This window comes from Rhea pennata, chromosome 23 (genome assembly GCF_028389875.1).
Source record: "Rhea pennata isolate bPtePen1 chromosome 23, bPtePen1.pri, whole genome shotgun sequence".
Taxonomy (NCBI): Eukaryota; Metazoa; Chordata; class Aves; order Rheiformes; family Rheidae; genus Rhea; species Rhea pennata.
The window spans coordinates 2,482,076-2,494,923 of record NC_084685.1 but is presented as its reverse complement, the minus strand read 5'-3'; the positions used below and the strand labels follow the sequence as shown (position 1 = coordinate 2,494,923).

At 47.0% G+C, this 12,848-nt stretch overlaps 1 protein-coding gene across 1 annotated transcript; it reads left to right on the top strand.

Annotated features, from left to right (window-relative positions):
• The first annotated feature begins 858 nt into the window (after nt 1–858).
• On the top strand, nt 859–6,682 carry EDN2 (endothelin 2). The gene is made up of 5 exons (XM_062594131.1): nt 859–1,089; nt 1,488–1,632; nt 2,836–2,955; nt 3,788–3,892; nt 4,670–6,682. Exons 1-5 carry the CDS (start codon nt 1,026–1,028, stop codon nt 4,779–4,781), a joined length of 546 nt encoding a protein of 181 aa, XP_062450115.1. The 5' UTR covers nt 859–1,025; the 3' UTR covers nt 4,782–6,682.
• Nucleotides 6,683–12,848: the final 6,166 nt, after the last annotated feature.

The following is a 12,848-nucleotide window of genomic DNA, read 5'->3' as shown; positions in this document are numbered from 1 at the left end:
TATATGACTATCTCGGTTTAGGTTAAATCAACCCAGTGTTCACTGTGCAGACCAAGTTAGCCCACTATTTCGTTTCAATTTTTCTTTTTGCATGTTGTGCAGCGTTGGGCCGCAGGCAGCCTGGGGAACCCTCCGCAGAGAAGCTGCGCAGGGCGAGCTGCAACGACGGTGCGTGTGCTCGGGCCAGGCTCCCACTGACCCGGCAGTCATGCTTGGGGCAGGCGCGCTCCCACGCCTCCCCGCGTGCCTGCACCCCCCCCCCCCCCCCCCGCTCCATCTGCCGGCCGCGGCCGCAAATTACCGCTTGCTTCTCCCAGCAGCCGGCAAGCTCCGGCCCCCCGCTCGCAGCCACGCCGCGGGGGCAGGAGTAATACCCTCTCGGGGTACCCCACGCGGGACAACCCCAAGCCCGGCTGCAGAGCGGGCCGCGGCGCCGCCGAGGGGTGCTTACCGTCACGGCTGCCCTCCGCACGGCAGCCCCAGTCTGTAAGACGCTGGCGATCTCCTGGCAAGGGAATTTGTCCCCTCCACCCCTCTAACCCATTCCCCGCTTCACTGCCCCTTGCAGAGTGGAGGGCCACGCGTGTTTTCTGCTGCTACTGCCTTCGGGGGCGGCGAGCTGTCCCGGAGCCTTGGCGGGGCTAGGAGCAGCCCCCAACCCCGGGAGGTGCAGCGCCGTGCGGCGAGGGCTACTTGCGCGGCCCCATGGAGCGCCTGGCGCCCACGCGTGCCCGCGCCCCGGTTGTTTGCCCCCGCGGGCCGCTGCACGCTGCGGGGCGGAGCGGTGCCGTGACGCGGCGGCGGCGGGGCTATAAAGCACCTGCCAGGCACCCACTGGCTCCAGAGGCTTCTCGGCAGCTCCTGGTAAAATACTGCGCGGAGAAGCAGGGCAGGGGAAGAAAAAGGAGGGAGAAAAAAAAAAAAAAAAAAAAAAAAAAACAGCAGGAGAGGAGGGAAAAAAAAACAACCCAAAGCCTCCTGCAAAGCCGTCCCAGCTCCACGCCTGCCCGAGGCTTGCCGTCGCCATGGTCTGCCACCCCGCCGGCGCCGTGCTGCTGGCGCTCGCCCTCTGCGCCCTCCTGGAAGACGGTGAGCCCCGGACCGGAGGGGGCTCGGCGCCCCCGGGGGCTGCCCGCACCGGCGGGGCGAGCCGCCCGGCTCCTCCGCGGGGGGAAGCGGCGCGGCGCGGCGCTGCGCGGCAGGCGCCCGACTTCGGGGTGTTTGCTGCTGTTGCTCCGGGGGTGGAGGGCACGGCTGGGGTGCAGCTCGGCAGCTCTGCCGCGCTCCTGATCCGGGGCAGCCTTCCCAGCTCCCGGGGTTATGCAAGTCCTTTCTGATCCTGCAGCCTCATCAGCAAGGCTGCAACTACTGCATATTGAATTTGGCATAATGCGTGCTGGAGGTGTGATTGCGGAGGTGACATACTGACGAGCATTCCAGTGCTTTGCACCGAGCCTGTGACTGATCCCTTCCTCCTTCTGCTGCAGGTATGGGCCATCCTCCTCTGGATTCCCACCTTGCTGCAGCCAGTACTACACATCTGAGGACCAAGCGATGTTCTTGCAACAGCTGGCTGGATAAGGAATGCATTTACTTCTGTCACCTGGATATTATCTGGGTCAACACACCTGGGTGAGCATGAACGTGGCTTTCTGGGGGAGATGGCTATTGATGAGTAAATGACTGGCCTTTCTGATCAAGGATGGGGATAGGTGAGAGGAAGGTCAGAAAGTGACCCAGTCCTGTGAAATTCTTGTAGCACCTGCTCTGGGGAGTGCTGAGAGTTCAGTGTTTCCCCACTTCAAGAAAGGGACTAATTGCTTCTACTCAGGAGTTCCTGTATCCCCCGGGGGGGGAGGGGGGGAAGGGAGAGGGGGAAGAAAGCATAGGATGCTGCCTCCTCCTGTATTATCTTTTATTGAATTTTGTTCCTCAGCAAGGTGAACATAACACCAAGGTGTTAGAACTTGCAGCAGGTCTGGAAAGTTACTTCTCTTTCTTGCGAATTACAACCCTGATTGCTGCCTGCCAGTATTGTTAATTAGGTAGCAGTGGGTTTACACTAAAGCATTTTGCCTGCCAAGTCCTGCCCTCAAGAATGCTAAAGCAGATTTCCAGGCAGTTTCAGACCAATGGCTGTTGCTTTGTATCAAAACACGCGTACTCAGGTGTGGTTGTAATCATGCTTGCTAATGCGCAATTACAACTAACTGCTTGCTCTGAGAATAGTTGCAGTCACTGCCAATCCTAAACACTGGGAGAATAGATTGTGATCAAGGATAGAACACACTTAGCAGCTCTGAAAGTATGCTGTAATCAAAAGAGCCTGTTATGGCCTCAAGATATCTTGGTTTTTTTATTTTATTTTTTTAATATGTCCTGAGCATAAGAACTGTGGGAGATGAGAGGGAGTAGGAAGCCCTGACATCTCTGTGCTTGAGGACATGTCTGCTCATTGCTGGAGGCTGGTGTACTGAGGCAGTGGTACTCCTCATGCAGTTCAGCATACCGGTAAACTACTGGCTCTTGCAATTTGGCCTGTGTGGCAGCACTTGCATGGGTGCCTGAGCTGCAGCAAGGAAAACAAACTCCACTTGCAACCCAGCATGTCCTAGCCCTGGCACAACAATCTTCCTGGGAGGGGTAGGGTGGGGAAAGCAGCTGGTGGGAGAGGAGCTGAATTTTAAAGGCTTGGAAGTATCAGTGGCCTTTTCACCTATAAGATGAGTCTCTTGTTGTTATTATGGCACTGGTTTGGCTGCCTTCCAAGACGGTATTATAAACCTATTGGCCAATAAAGTTAGCTGCATAGCTCATTTCTTTTGTTTTTAACAGATATACCGCTCCCTATGGCTTGGGAAGCCCGCCAAGGCGTCGCAAGAGATCGCTGAACAGGTGCGAGTGCTCACACTCAAAGGACAGCATCTGTGCCACCTTCTGCCAGGCAAAGCCTGGGTAAGTTGAACAGGTCTGGGGGATGTCCTGCCTTCTGATCTCACTGCCATTGGGGTCTGTTGGCAAGGGTGCAACCAGAGAACCAAAGCTTAAGAGGATGAGTAACTCTACAAACTCCCTGGGGATGGCTGTGCAGCTTTCTGCAAACAGCTGGAACTTGTCTAGTGGCTTTCATACCCCTCCCAAGAAGCTCTGGCAAAGTGTCACTAGGGTGTTTTTGCTGTACAGTAGTCTCTTTACTGGTTGATATGTTTACCTCCATCCCCCCTGGTGCCAGGAGGCTGAGGAAGTGCTGGGTGTGCTCCTGGGAAAAGAGATGCAAGCAACAAGTTGGGAGAGGGATGAGCAGAAGGTATGAAGCTGGCCTTTAGACACTAGCATCTCCTGCATTGCTCAGGTGGGAGAGAGGCTTCAGGAGAGCAGTGTTGCGGGGAGCCAGGGCTCAGTGGTCAAATATCTTCTGTGGCTCTCCATAGCCTGCTCTCTCTGTAGTGCATGAAGGCTCTCAGTAAGTTGTCTCCCTTCAGCCAGCAGTGTACAGGCATACTGACATGATGGAGAGGTGGGGGAAATAGTTTCTGTAGAGATCTGTCTTTACAGTTATTCCCTTGATATGAAATTAAAAACCCCAGCCATTAAATGTGACTATGAATTGACTGGGGTCTGACAGAAAAAGGATAGCAGTAAATGTAATCTATAAATAGCTGCAATTAACCCTTCAAAAAACATGCATTCAGCTGTCATGAGGGATGTTTGAGCAGCGCTCCCTCTAGTACCTGCCATATCATAGCTGGATGCAAGTACCTTATGTATATCTTTTCTTGCTTATTAGGTACCTCCAGAGTGTGAAGCTCCCAGCAAGTTCTGGAGTGTCAGTGAAGACTCCTCAGAGCAGTGGCATGAGGCCTTTCCAGCATGGCCTGCTGAGAGCTCTCAGGTGAGCATGCCAATTTAACTCTAACCTTCCCTCAAACACTTTAAAGTCTTGGGGTTTGATCCCTAGACTGTAGTTTCTACTCAGATTTGACCTGGCTTCCCCCTATGGTCTTCATTTAAGTTAGTGGACTTGACTCTCACTGCTCCTTTATAAAGGATTGGAGGCTAAAGGCTAAGGGAACAAGCGTCATGAACCCCCTCAAACTGGAACAATATTACATGAAATATGGTTCTTCACTGGAGGGAGGAAGTTCCTCTAACTTGAAACAGGCAAACAGGTGACCTACAAGATGTGGGTAGGGGGAGAGGCACACAGGAAAAGATTGGGAAGCAGCTTTGGACCAAAGGAAATATCTCTTCTCACACTGTAGAACTGAATTGTGGAAGTTGTTGCTGGAAGGTGTTGTGGATTTCAGAAGAGTAAATAAGTTAAAGGGAGTTGGTAAATTCAAGGAAGACTGGCCAGTGGTTGTGGTTAAACCAGATGCCTTGGGAACAATCTCTGGAGGGCAGATCTTGGAATATTGTTTGAGATGCAGCAGGGCATGAACCTCCTTTAAGCCTTCATCACTGGCACTAGTGGAAACAGGATTTTGTTACAATTGGATTTCTGCTGTGACTTAATGTGGCCACAGCTAGAATTTCCTCCTCTTCCTTCTCCCATCTGCTGCTTTGCAGAAGAACTTTGTGAACAGTAGGTAAATAGCATAATGCAGGCTATTCTTGAGTGCTAAGACAGCGGATGGGAAGCTGAGTGTCTTGTCTCTTCTGTTTACAGGGATCTTGCAATCTCCAATTTGCAGTTTGGCAAACAGCAGCACCGTTCTCAGAGGAATGTTCAGCCAGCAGTTTTGCCTTGGAAGAAAAACATCTGGAAGAAAAAGAGATAAGAAATAGGTGCAAACCAAGTTCACCAGAAGAATTTGGAGCCCTGTGGATGCCACTAACTCCGCTATTGGTAGTTAGAGCTGAAGGGATGGCCGTAAGCGGAAGGGGGAAGAAGTGGAAGTCTCCATGCTCCTGTTGTGTGAACCAGTACTGCATGCACTCCAGAGACTGTTGTAAAGGGAACACAATCTCTATACAGTCATAGATGTGTTGTGGAGCTGAATTGTGCCTTCTTGGATCAGGCAAGGGCCTCACTGGTAGAGTATCAGCTAAACTCTGCGCTGGGTACCTAAAGAGATGGTCAGCCCACCCTGGGCAGTTGAATCACTTACAAAGCAAACAACTATGCACAGTTCTGGATCTGGCAGCACTGAACTCCCATGTCACAGGCCTGGTCTACTCTGCCTTTGAACCATGTTTGAACATGGTTCCACCTTGACTCCATTCAAACATGGTTTGGCTGGCCATTGTAGACTGGGATAAACTGTTTCCAGTAGGGCCTGCCTGGGCCCATCTTGGCGCTTTTTTCTTATTTGTCAGACAGTGCGATGTGCATGTGGATGAGACTCCCATGATAAAACAGCTCCCAGTCTTACAATAATGAATCTTCTAGAAGCTGGAAAGCCAGCTGAGTAGTCAGTGGCATTCTGTGGCTCAGTAATTAACTGAAGGACCATCCTCAGTTGGTCCTTGTTTAGAAGAAGGATAGCTTGTTTACATCTGAGCCTGCATCAAATCCAAGCATGACCCCTGCCCACTGGATACAGAGGCAACAGGGATGGGGAGGCTTGAGTGGCATTGTATTTCTGTAGCATCTCCTGCCACAGCTGGGTGGGAACCCCATGCATAGAGCCACCTGTAACCTAGGGAAGGAGCCCTGCTAAGTTAGGTGCAGAGCCAAGCTGCTAGTCTGGATAAGTTCAGTGGTATGAATCTCTCATCTCCTTAGACATACCCCTTGTGGAGCAGAGAACTTCCACCTCTTAACCTAACATTCCAGCTTTCTTTCAGCTCTGCCTGAAAGGAAAGGCTAGGGGCAGAGAAGATGGGTGGTGGGAAAATAGCACGCAAAGGCTTGCTTGCTGCTTCGCTTAGATCAGGTCTCTGGGTCAGACTCTAATAAATGACGAGCATGAATAGCATGTCACTGAGAGAAGTCTAACCTGGCTAGAGAATGCGTTAGGCAAGGGGCAGCCGGGTGGGATTAATGTGGAGAAAAAGATCACCAAGATGAGAGCATGGCACTGTCTGCACATCCTTAGAAAGGGTTGGATTTAAACAAAAGCCAAAATTGCGGCCACTTTGCCAGACCTGGAGCAGCACAGTGCTGCTGGCCCAGAGGAGGGGCAAGAATATTTTGGAAGAACACTAAGCCCAGAGCCTTGAAACCCGTCCTGTAGACAAACAATCTTAAGGCTTTGGAGCTGTATTACAAAGGCACTTTAATCTGGGCAGATTAACTTCTATTCTAAAGCATGGCTGCAACTGTCATCTGGTTAGTGCAGATAAATAATTGCTCTCCTGGAACCACTATTTGGTCCCCCTCGCTGCCCAGTCCAGTATTACACATGAGATGTCAAAAGGCTGCTTGAAGTTGGTGGTGGACCAAAATCTGTGGCTGTTGCAAGTGTAGTCCCATTGGACATGCAAAATATTTTTTTAATTTTATTGTAAGCTCTAGATGGGGAGAAAATGAGACCAACTGATTGTATCATAAGAGAAACAACGGACAAATCATTTGGTCCCCAAAGCTTCAGAGAAACTTTTTCTATTTGACCTTCTAAAGGTTTCAGTCATTCTAAAAATCCTGAAAGGGTTTGTTCCAAAGGAAATTTTGCACATGGTTTAATGTGAGCCTAGTAATTTAAAATAAACTACTGCTGTAAAGTACTATGTATATCTCCTTGAGTGTGTATGATGTCTCTTCTTTTGGTAACTTATTGCACACATTCCGTATGTAGCATCCTGACATCTGTATATTTATTTAAATCTATTGGTTTTTAGATGATAATTTTTAAACTTTAATTTGTAATAAATAATGACAAAAGACAATACTATTTTTCTTCCTTATTATATGTCTGGATGGTGGTGGCTGGAGCAAAAGAAACCCAGAAGGACAAAAATGCTGTGGAAGCGAGTGGTGTAGCAGAGCTGGGTGAAAATGTATGCTATGTAGTTTTATGAAACATCCTTAGCAACTCTCAGTTCACAGTGAATTCATCTAGCTGATTTAAGCGAAAAGCAAAATACCTTGTTCCTCTCGGGATATCTATGGGAACATAGATATGAAATGATCCCCAGCCTGGGGTACTGAAGACTATGAATGCTGAAAGAAGTCTGAATCCTTGTGCCAAGTGATCCTATATGTGGTTTCCTGTGGTGAAGTCTTGTGCTACAGATCTTCTTGGCAGCAATGTGATCATAGGTATGAGGCTCATAGGGACTGAAACACACCACATATCCTCTCTAGTCTCTGCTGTCTTTTAGATTTGTGTGTATTGTTGTATTTTTTTAATTTTCTTTAAAGTACACTTAAAAGAAAAGCTCATCATGAATTAAAAGCTGTGCATGAAGACCACATAGATTTTTTTTTCTGCCATAGTTAATTCAGTGAATTCTATGGTGCATCTGCAAGGAGAGAAGTAAAAAGAAACATTAAACTGATAGTTACTAACGTGCTTTTTGCATGTCTTGCACTACTGCACATTGAGGATTTGCATACTTGCTGGGAAGTTAGAGAAATATTGCCCTTGTCCTTTCCTATTGCCCAACATCCTTGACTAAACTGCATCTCTTGTGACCCAGGACTTCTACCCTTTGACTTGGTGGCAGAGTGATAGGTGAAAATCAGATTTCTTCAGATGTGTGGTTTCTATGATTTTAAATGCCATTGCAAAAAGTGTCTTAAAATGCCAGATAAAGTGCCAGATAAAATGAAGGGCAAAAAACATACCTTGCAACACACAACAGGCTTAAATTTCCTATATATGAAATCTAAGGTGCTATTCTTCCTCCTCCTGCTCAGCTTTGTCCCAGAACAGGCCTGAAATTTTTTCCTGTTTTCTGTAATTTCCAAGGTGTCCTGCTTCAGCTGATGTCAGGTGGTATGAATGAGGAAGCTGAGGGCTGGCAGCATTTCATTCATTTCCTGTGAAAGATTTCCACATCATCAAGAATGTCTATTAAGCTAGTGTTAGTCAGGCCCAGCCTTTTTTTTGTCTTTCTTAAATTACAGAAGAAATATGACCTTAGTCAGTCTGAAAGGAGGCTTGCTTTCTCCTCCTTGTAGAGAATGAAACTATCCCTATTTGGACAGCCCAAGGCCAGACTGTCTCTAAGGGTAATAACATGAGGAGCATTTTGCCTTTGCTGGAATTGTGTCTGAGAAGCACTCCCCAGCTCTGCTGCAGCGTGTGTGATTGAAGCAAGACTTCCTAACTGGACAAGGGAAGATTTGAACTAACCCATTTGGTTTCTTCTGGCTCTAAGATCAGTTAACGGAGAAAAATTTCCTTGTGAGGCTGAACTATGGCAAATATTTCGGGGCTAGCTCTCCACATTCAGCTGGGGAAGCCTTGGACTCTCTGGTGAGTTCTCTGGAGGGAAATATCAAGAGTCAACATTTCTGGAAAAGCAGGATAAAAATATCTCAGACCAGGCATCCATTAATGTCCCCTTAGGCCCTGACCATAAAACCTCAGAAAAGCTCCGCATTAGGCTCTCATATAAGGCCTCTCAAAATGTCCCATAAAATAAAAAGGGACATAAAAGGGACTGGTCAAGCTTGGTGGTAACTGCTGACCTTGCCTGGAATAATGCCAATGTCTGTATAGCGCCCGGTCCTTCAGGTGCAAGTTTAATTACAAGAGCTAAGTAAGTATCACCCAAGGGCAAAAATGAAGGGAGATACTTAAAAGCATCTTAATTAGAGTGAAAAGGGAGAAGATAGGACTGTATTCATTTTGAGGTTATTCAATTTTATGATAAAGATTAGGTCAAGTGGTTCGAAGAAGGCATATTTTATAAGTTTTCATCTTTTATAGGACAACAAAACTTCATTAAGGAGGGAAACTCAGGAAAGCAGGTAACTTCCTAAGACAGTTCTAAGTGGAAGTGATGCTGTATTTTTTTAAGTTATGACTTTTTGGTTCAGCAATCCTTCATACGATTGACAACTGCCATAAATCAAGAACTCTTGTACCCTGAATAGGACTCTGGCGTTTTTTCTGCAGCAGGAATTCCTGAAGAAGAGACCTGTCTATTTAGTCTGCAAGCAGGTGACTTTCCTTCTTCACTGTGGGACAGTTCTGTTACCATCAGGCTAAAAAACACGTTTTTCAATATAACTTCATTCACATCTCAGATTTGCTGCATTGATGGATGCTGATTGAGAGTGGATATATTAATATAAAAACAGAAGGGACCCTTTAGTGAGGTGTATTTGGACTGTTGCCTGCTCAAGGTCTCTGCCAGGCTTTGATACTTCCACGGAAAGCAGAAGCTGCCCACAGCAGATATCTGTTCTGCCAGAATATTTATTTTCCTGCCCAGCATTTTATTATTTTGCTCTGTTTTTGTTTGAATCACCCCACAGAAGAACTAGGCCTTATATAAGATGACCTTGGGTGCAATAGGAGGGGAAGAGATTTAGTAATGAGCTTAGGGTGATGCTTTCCCATGGGTCAGCAGTCAATCTCAGCACCTTTGGTTCAACACTCTGGCCTGAGCTGTGAGAGCAGTGGCCCTGTAGAGGCTGTGATATGGAACAGCAATACGTACCTCCTGGAAACTACTGCTGGCCTGTCCAGTAGCTGGGTCTTTCCTTATAGTATTCCATCTGTTAAAGTAAATATTCCCTTCTCTGTGTGACTAAAGGCAAAGCTCTGAGACACTGAGGCCTATATACCTCCTGCAAACTCTTATTCTGTAAAGTCCGACTTAGAAGAATGTTGTTAAATGAAACTGGACCTCCTCAGCCTCCTTCATCACTGAGAATGGCTTTAGGAGCTCCCACCGGCTCAGTCATGGACACACTATAGCCCACTGGCCTGGCTTGTACCCTCAGAATGAGGGGAAGTAGATGAGCAGTTCTGGCCAAAGAAAATGCAGAGCTTGATTAAGTTTCTGTGTTGAAAGTTGCTAACTCTTGTCTCTGGAACCAACATTCCTGGGTAAAAGGATTATCGATTTGACCAGTTCTCATACAGGAGAGCTCTTTGTGATACGCTGACCAGATATAGATATCACAGTACCTGACCACAGTCTGTGGCCTTACAATAGCACTCCCTGTGCCTGTACCCAAGGGCTTCCCACCACAGGAGAAGAAGAAGGAAGAGTCACAGGCCATCCAGCTTCCTGGTTTATGTGAAGTTGCAGGTAAAGAAGGTTAATGCTTGGGCTCCTCAAGCCCAGATTTGGCCCAGCTCAATTTCAATGCAGGCTTAAGGCTGAGAAGGTTACCCAGGTGGAGTTTCAGTCATGTGAGCTTCGTAGTTTAAGTCTTTTCCCCACACTTACAGCTTTCTCCTTTATCTCTCTCTAGGACTGAAGTTTTGATTGTCCTGAAACCGCCTGTTTTGTCTGATTCAGCCGACAGTGAAGCAAAGAACACCGAAATCCCTCCCATGAGAACTAGGCCTCAGGTTTAACCCTCAATCACTTCCTCTAAGAAGGGATCGGTAAGAAAGTGCAAGGCAGAGAGACTGAGGCAGGTAGAGCTAGCGTAAAACTTTTGGGTGAAACATTCCCCCGTCGGTCACACCTTCCTCCGACACTCTCAGCAGGAACATTATGTTACCTCTGAGCCTCTTTAAAATCCTTTCCTGAGCCTCACACCTACTCACTGATGAGTAATTGGGGGCCTCTCCCCCACCTAACATCCACAACACCTTTGAGGTGACCTTACCACTCCCTCATCTAAAGGAAATAGCTTGTTCCTCTGCACAGAACAGCTCCAGAAGGCTGCCCTGTAAAGGAGATATGGTTTCACTAAACTCCTGGAGGGAGAGGCTTCCTGAAGTGACCTGATTGACCTAAAAACCTGCAATAGAGCAAGCCTGCACTCCTCTGCCCTTATCCCACATATTACTTACTGCCTTTGCATTGGCTCTGGTGCTATTCCAAGATGGCCTGATCGAGCTCACTAAGCTAGTAGAAATCCAGCTTGAGAGAAAGCAGGGAGGAGATCTCTGCTAGTTTAGCGAATTCTATTGGTCAGACAACTCCAGAGCTAAAAGATGAAGTCTCCACGAGCATCTAAATACCTAGCTGAGATTTTGAAATGTGGGAGATATTGCCAGAACCATCAAGCTTTTGCAGTGTTTTTTACCATAGAAACAAGTTCTAGTGATTTTAGTTTCTCATCCCAGGTAAGAACAGAAGGCTTGGGAGAGGATGGGAGCTGAAACAAAAAAATAAATAGGCCCAGTCAGATTAAGTAATCACATAGTTTAATGCTGCAGTCCTTAGCTGACTGGGTAACGAATACAGGCTCATGCCCCACCCTGGCAGTGAGCTCCAAGTAAGTATACCCTTAATCCTGCAAAGGAGCTTGGTGTAGCATGGGACATCTGAGCACTCTTAGCAACAGGCTGTGTGAGAAGGGAGCTGAAGCCTTCAACTTGCCCTGCAACCAGGGAAACATTCAGCGGCACCATGTCCCAGCACTGGACATGCATCTTCCACAGGAGCACAAAGTTGGCTGTTGCTTTCGAGGGCTCACAGTTCATCTCAGGCAATGATTTGTTTGGAAGCAGTTCAGTGAAGGAGTATCCTCCCTTTAGCCTTGTGCTGCTCCTAGAGGTGCACGCTACCAAGATGAGGAACACAGAAGGGAAAGATATACTTGTTTTCTGATTTACACAAGCATTTTTTTTTTCCCAGTTGCATCAGTGAAGTGAAGGATCCCATTGTCTCTATTAAAGTGTCTGTGCTGGAAATATGTGTTCCTGTAGTGCATCTGGAGTGAACTGAAAATACACTCCATGCGTAGTTGGTTCAGTCTGAAGGACAGGATATGAGCACCTCACAGAGCAACCTCCCCTTATGAATTAATAGGAAAATAACTGATATGATACTATACAAAGGAAAAAAATAGCAAGGCTAATCAGAAAGACTTCTATGAACTCCAGGTCTCTTGTCTTTGGCAAGCTTGTTCTGGCAATATACCTGGGAGACACAGGAGTCTGTCAGAAGCTAAAAAATCATCTTGCCTTCCCTCACAGAGACAGAGAACTCCCTTCAGCATATCCATGTATTCATTTTATTATGACCCTAATAGCACATTAGTTGCAACATGTGTTAACCAGTTCAATAAGTCACCCTGATGGCTTTTTTTGTAGTTTACAATACACACCATGAAAATCTCCAAGAGTTCATTTCAGCAGCGAGACCATAACAGTTTAGACAGGATCTTAAATGGTGAATAACCCTCTCCCAGGAGATCTGATGGCAAATACGAGGTATGCCTCTGTGACTTTATTATTAAAACAGAACGATCTCCCTCCAGCTTTGTTGGAGGAGGAGGAGGAGGGAGGAGGAGGAGGGAGCACACATGGAGCAATTAAGAAAAATGTCTTTGACCTTCAGCAACTTAATCAGCTGCCAGGGTTCTTCCTAATAGTGTGCTAATGGTTAAGTTCTTCTGGATGCCATAAAAAATGCTATAACTGGAGGCTACAATAAAGTGCTGATCAACCCATCAAGTGAGTCAATCCAAAAGTAATATCTGTCTTCATAATGACTATAATAAAACTGATGCCAGAGCCAGGGGATGACGTGAATAAGAATGCTGCTTAATTATGCTGGGCTGCAATGCTTGATGGATTTGTCACACTTCTCAAAACTTGCTTTTGGATAATATTCCCACTCCTGACTGTGAGAGCCAAGCTCCATATTTGTGCAGCCAGTGCTCCAAGTACAGTCCTAGGAGGCTTGCGCTGGTGACATTGCCATCCAAACTGAATGGAGTTTTGACTTAGGAAAAGTTGCTGGATTTGGGCTGAGGCTGTTCATCCTGGCAGTCATCACTGGACACACCAGCCACTGCACTGACAAAAAGCGGGATGGAA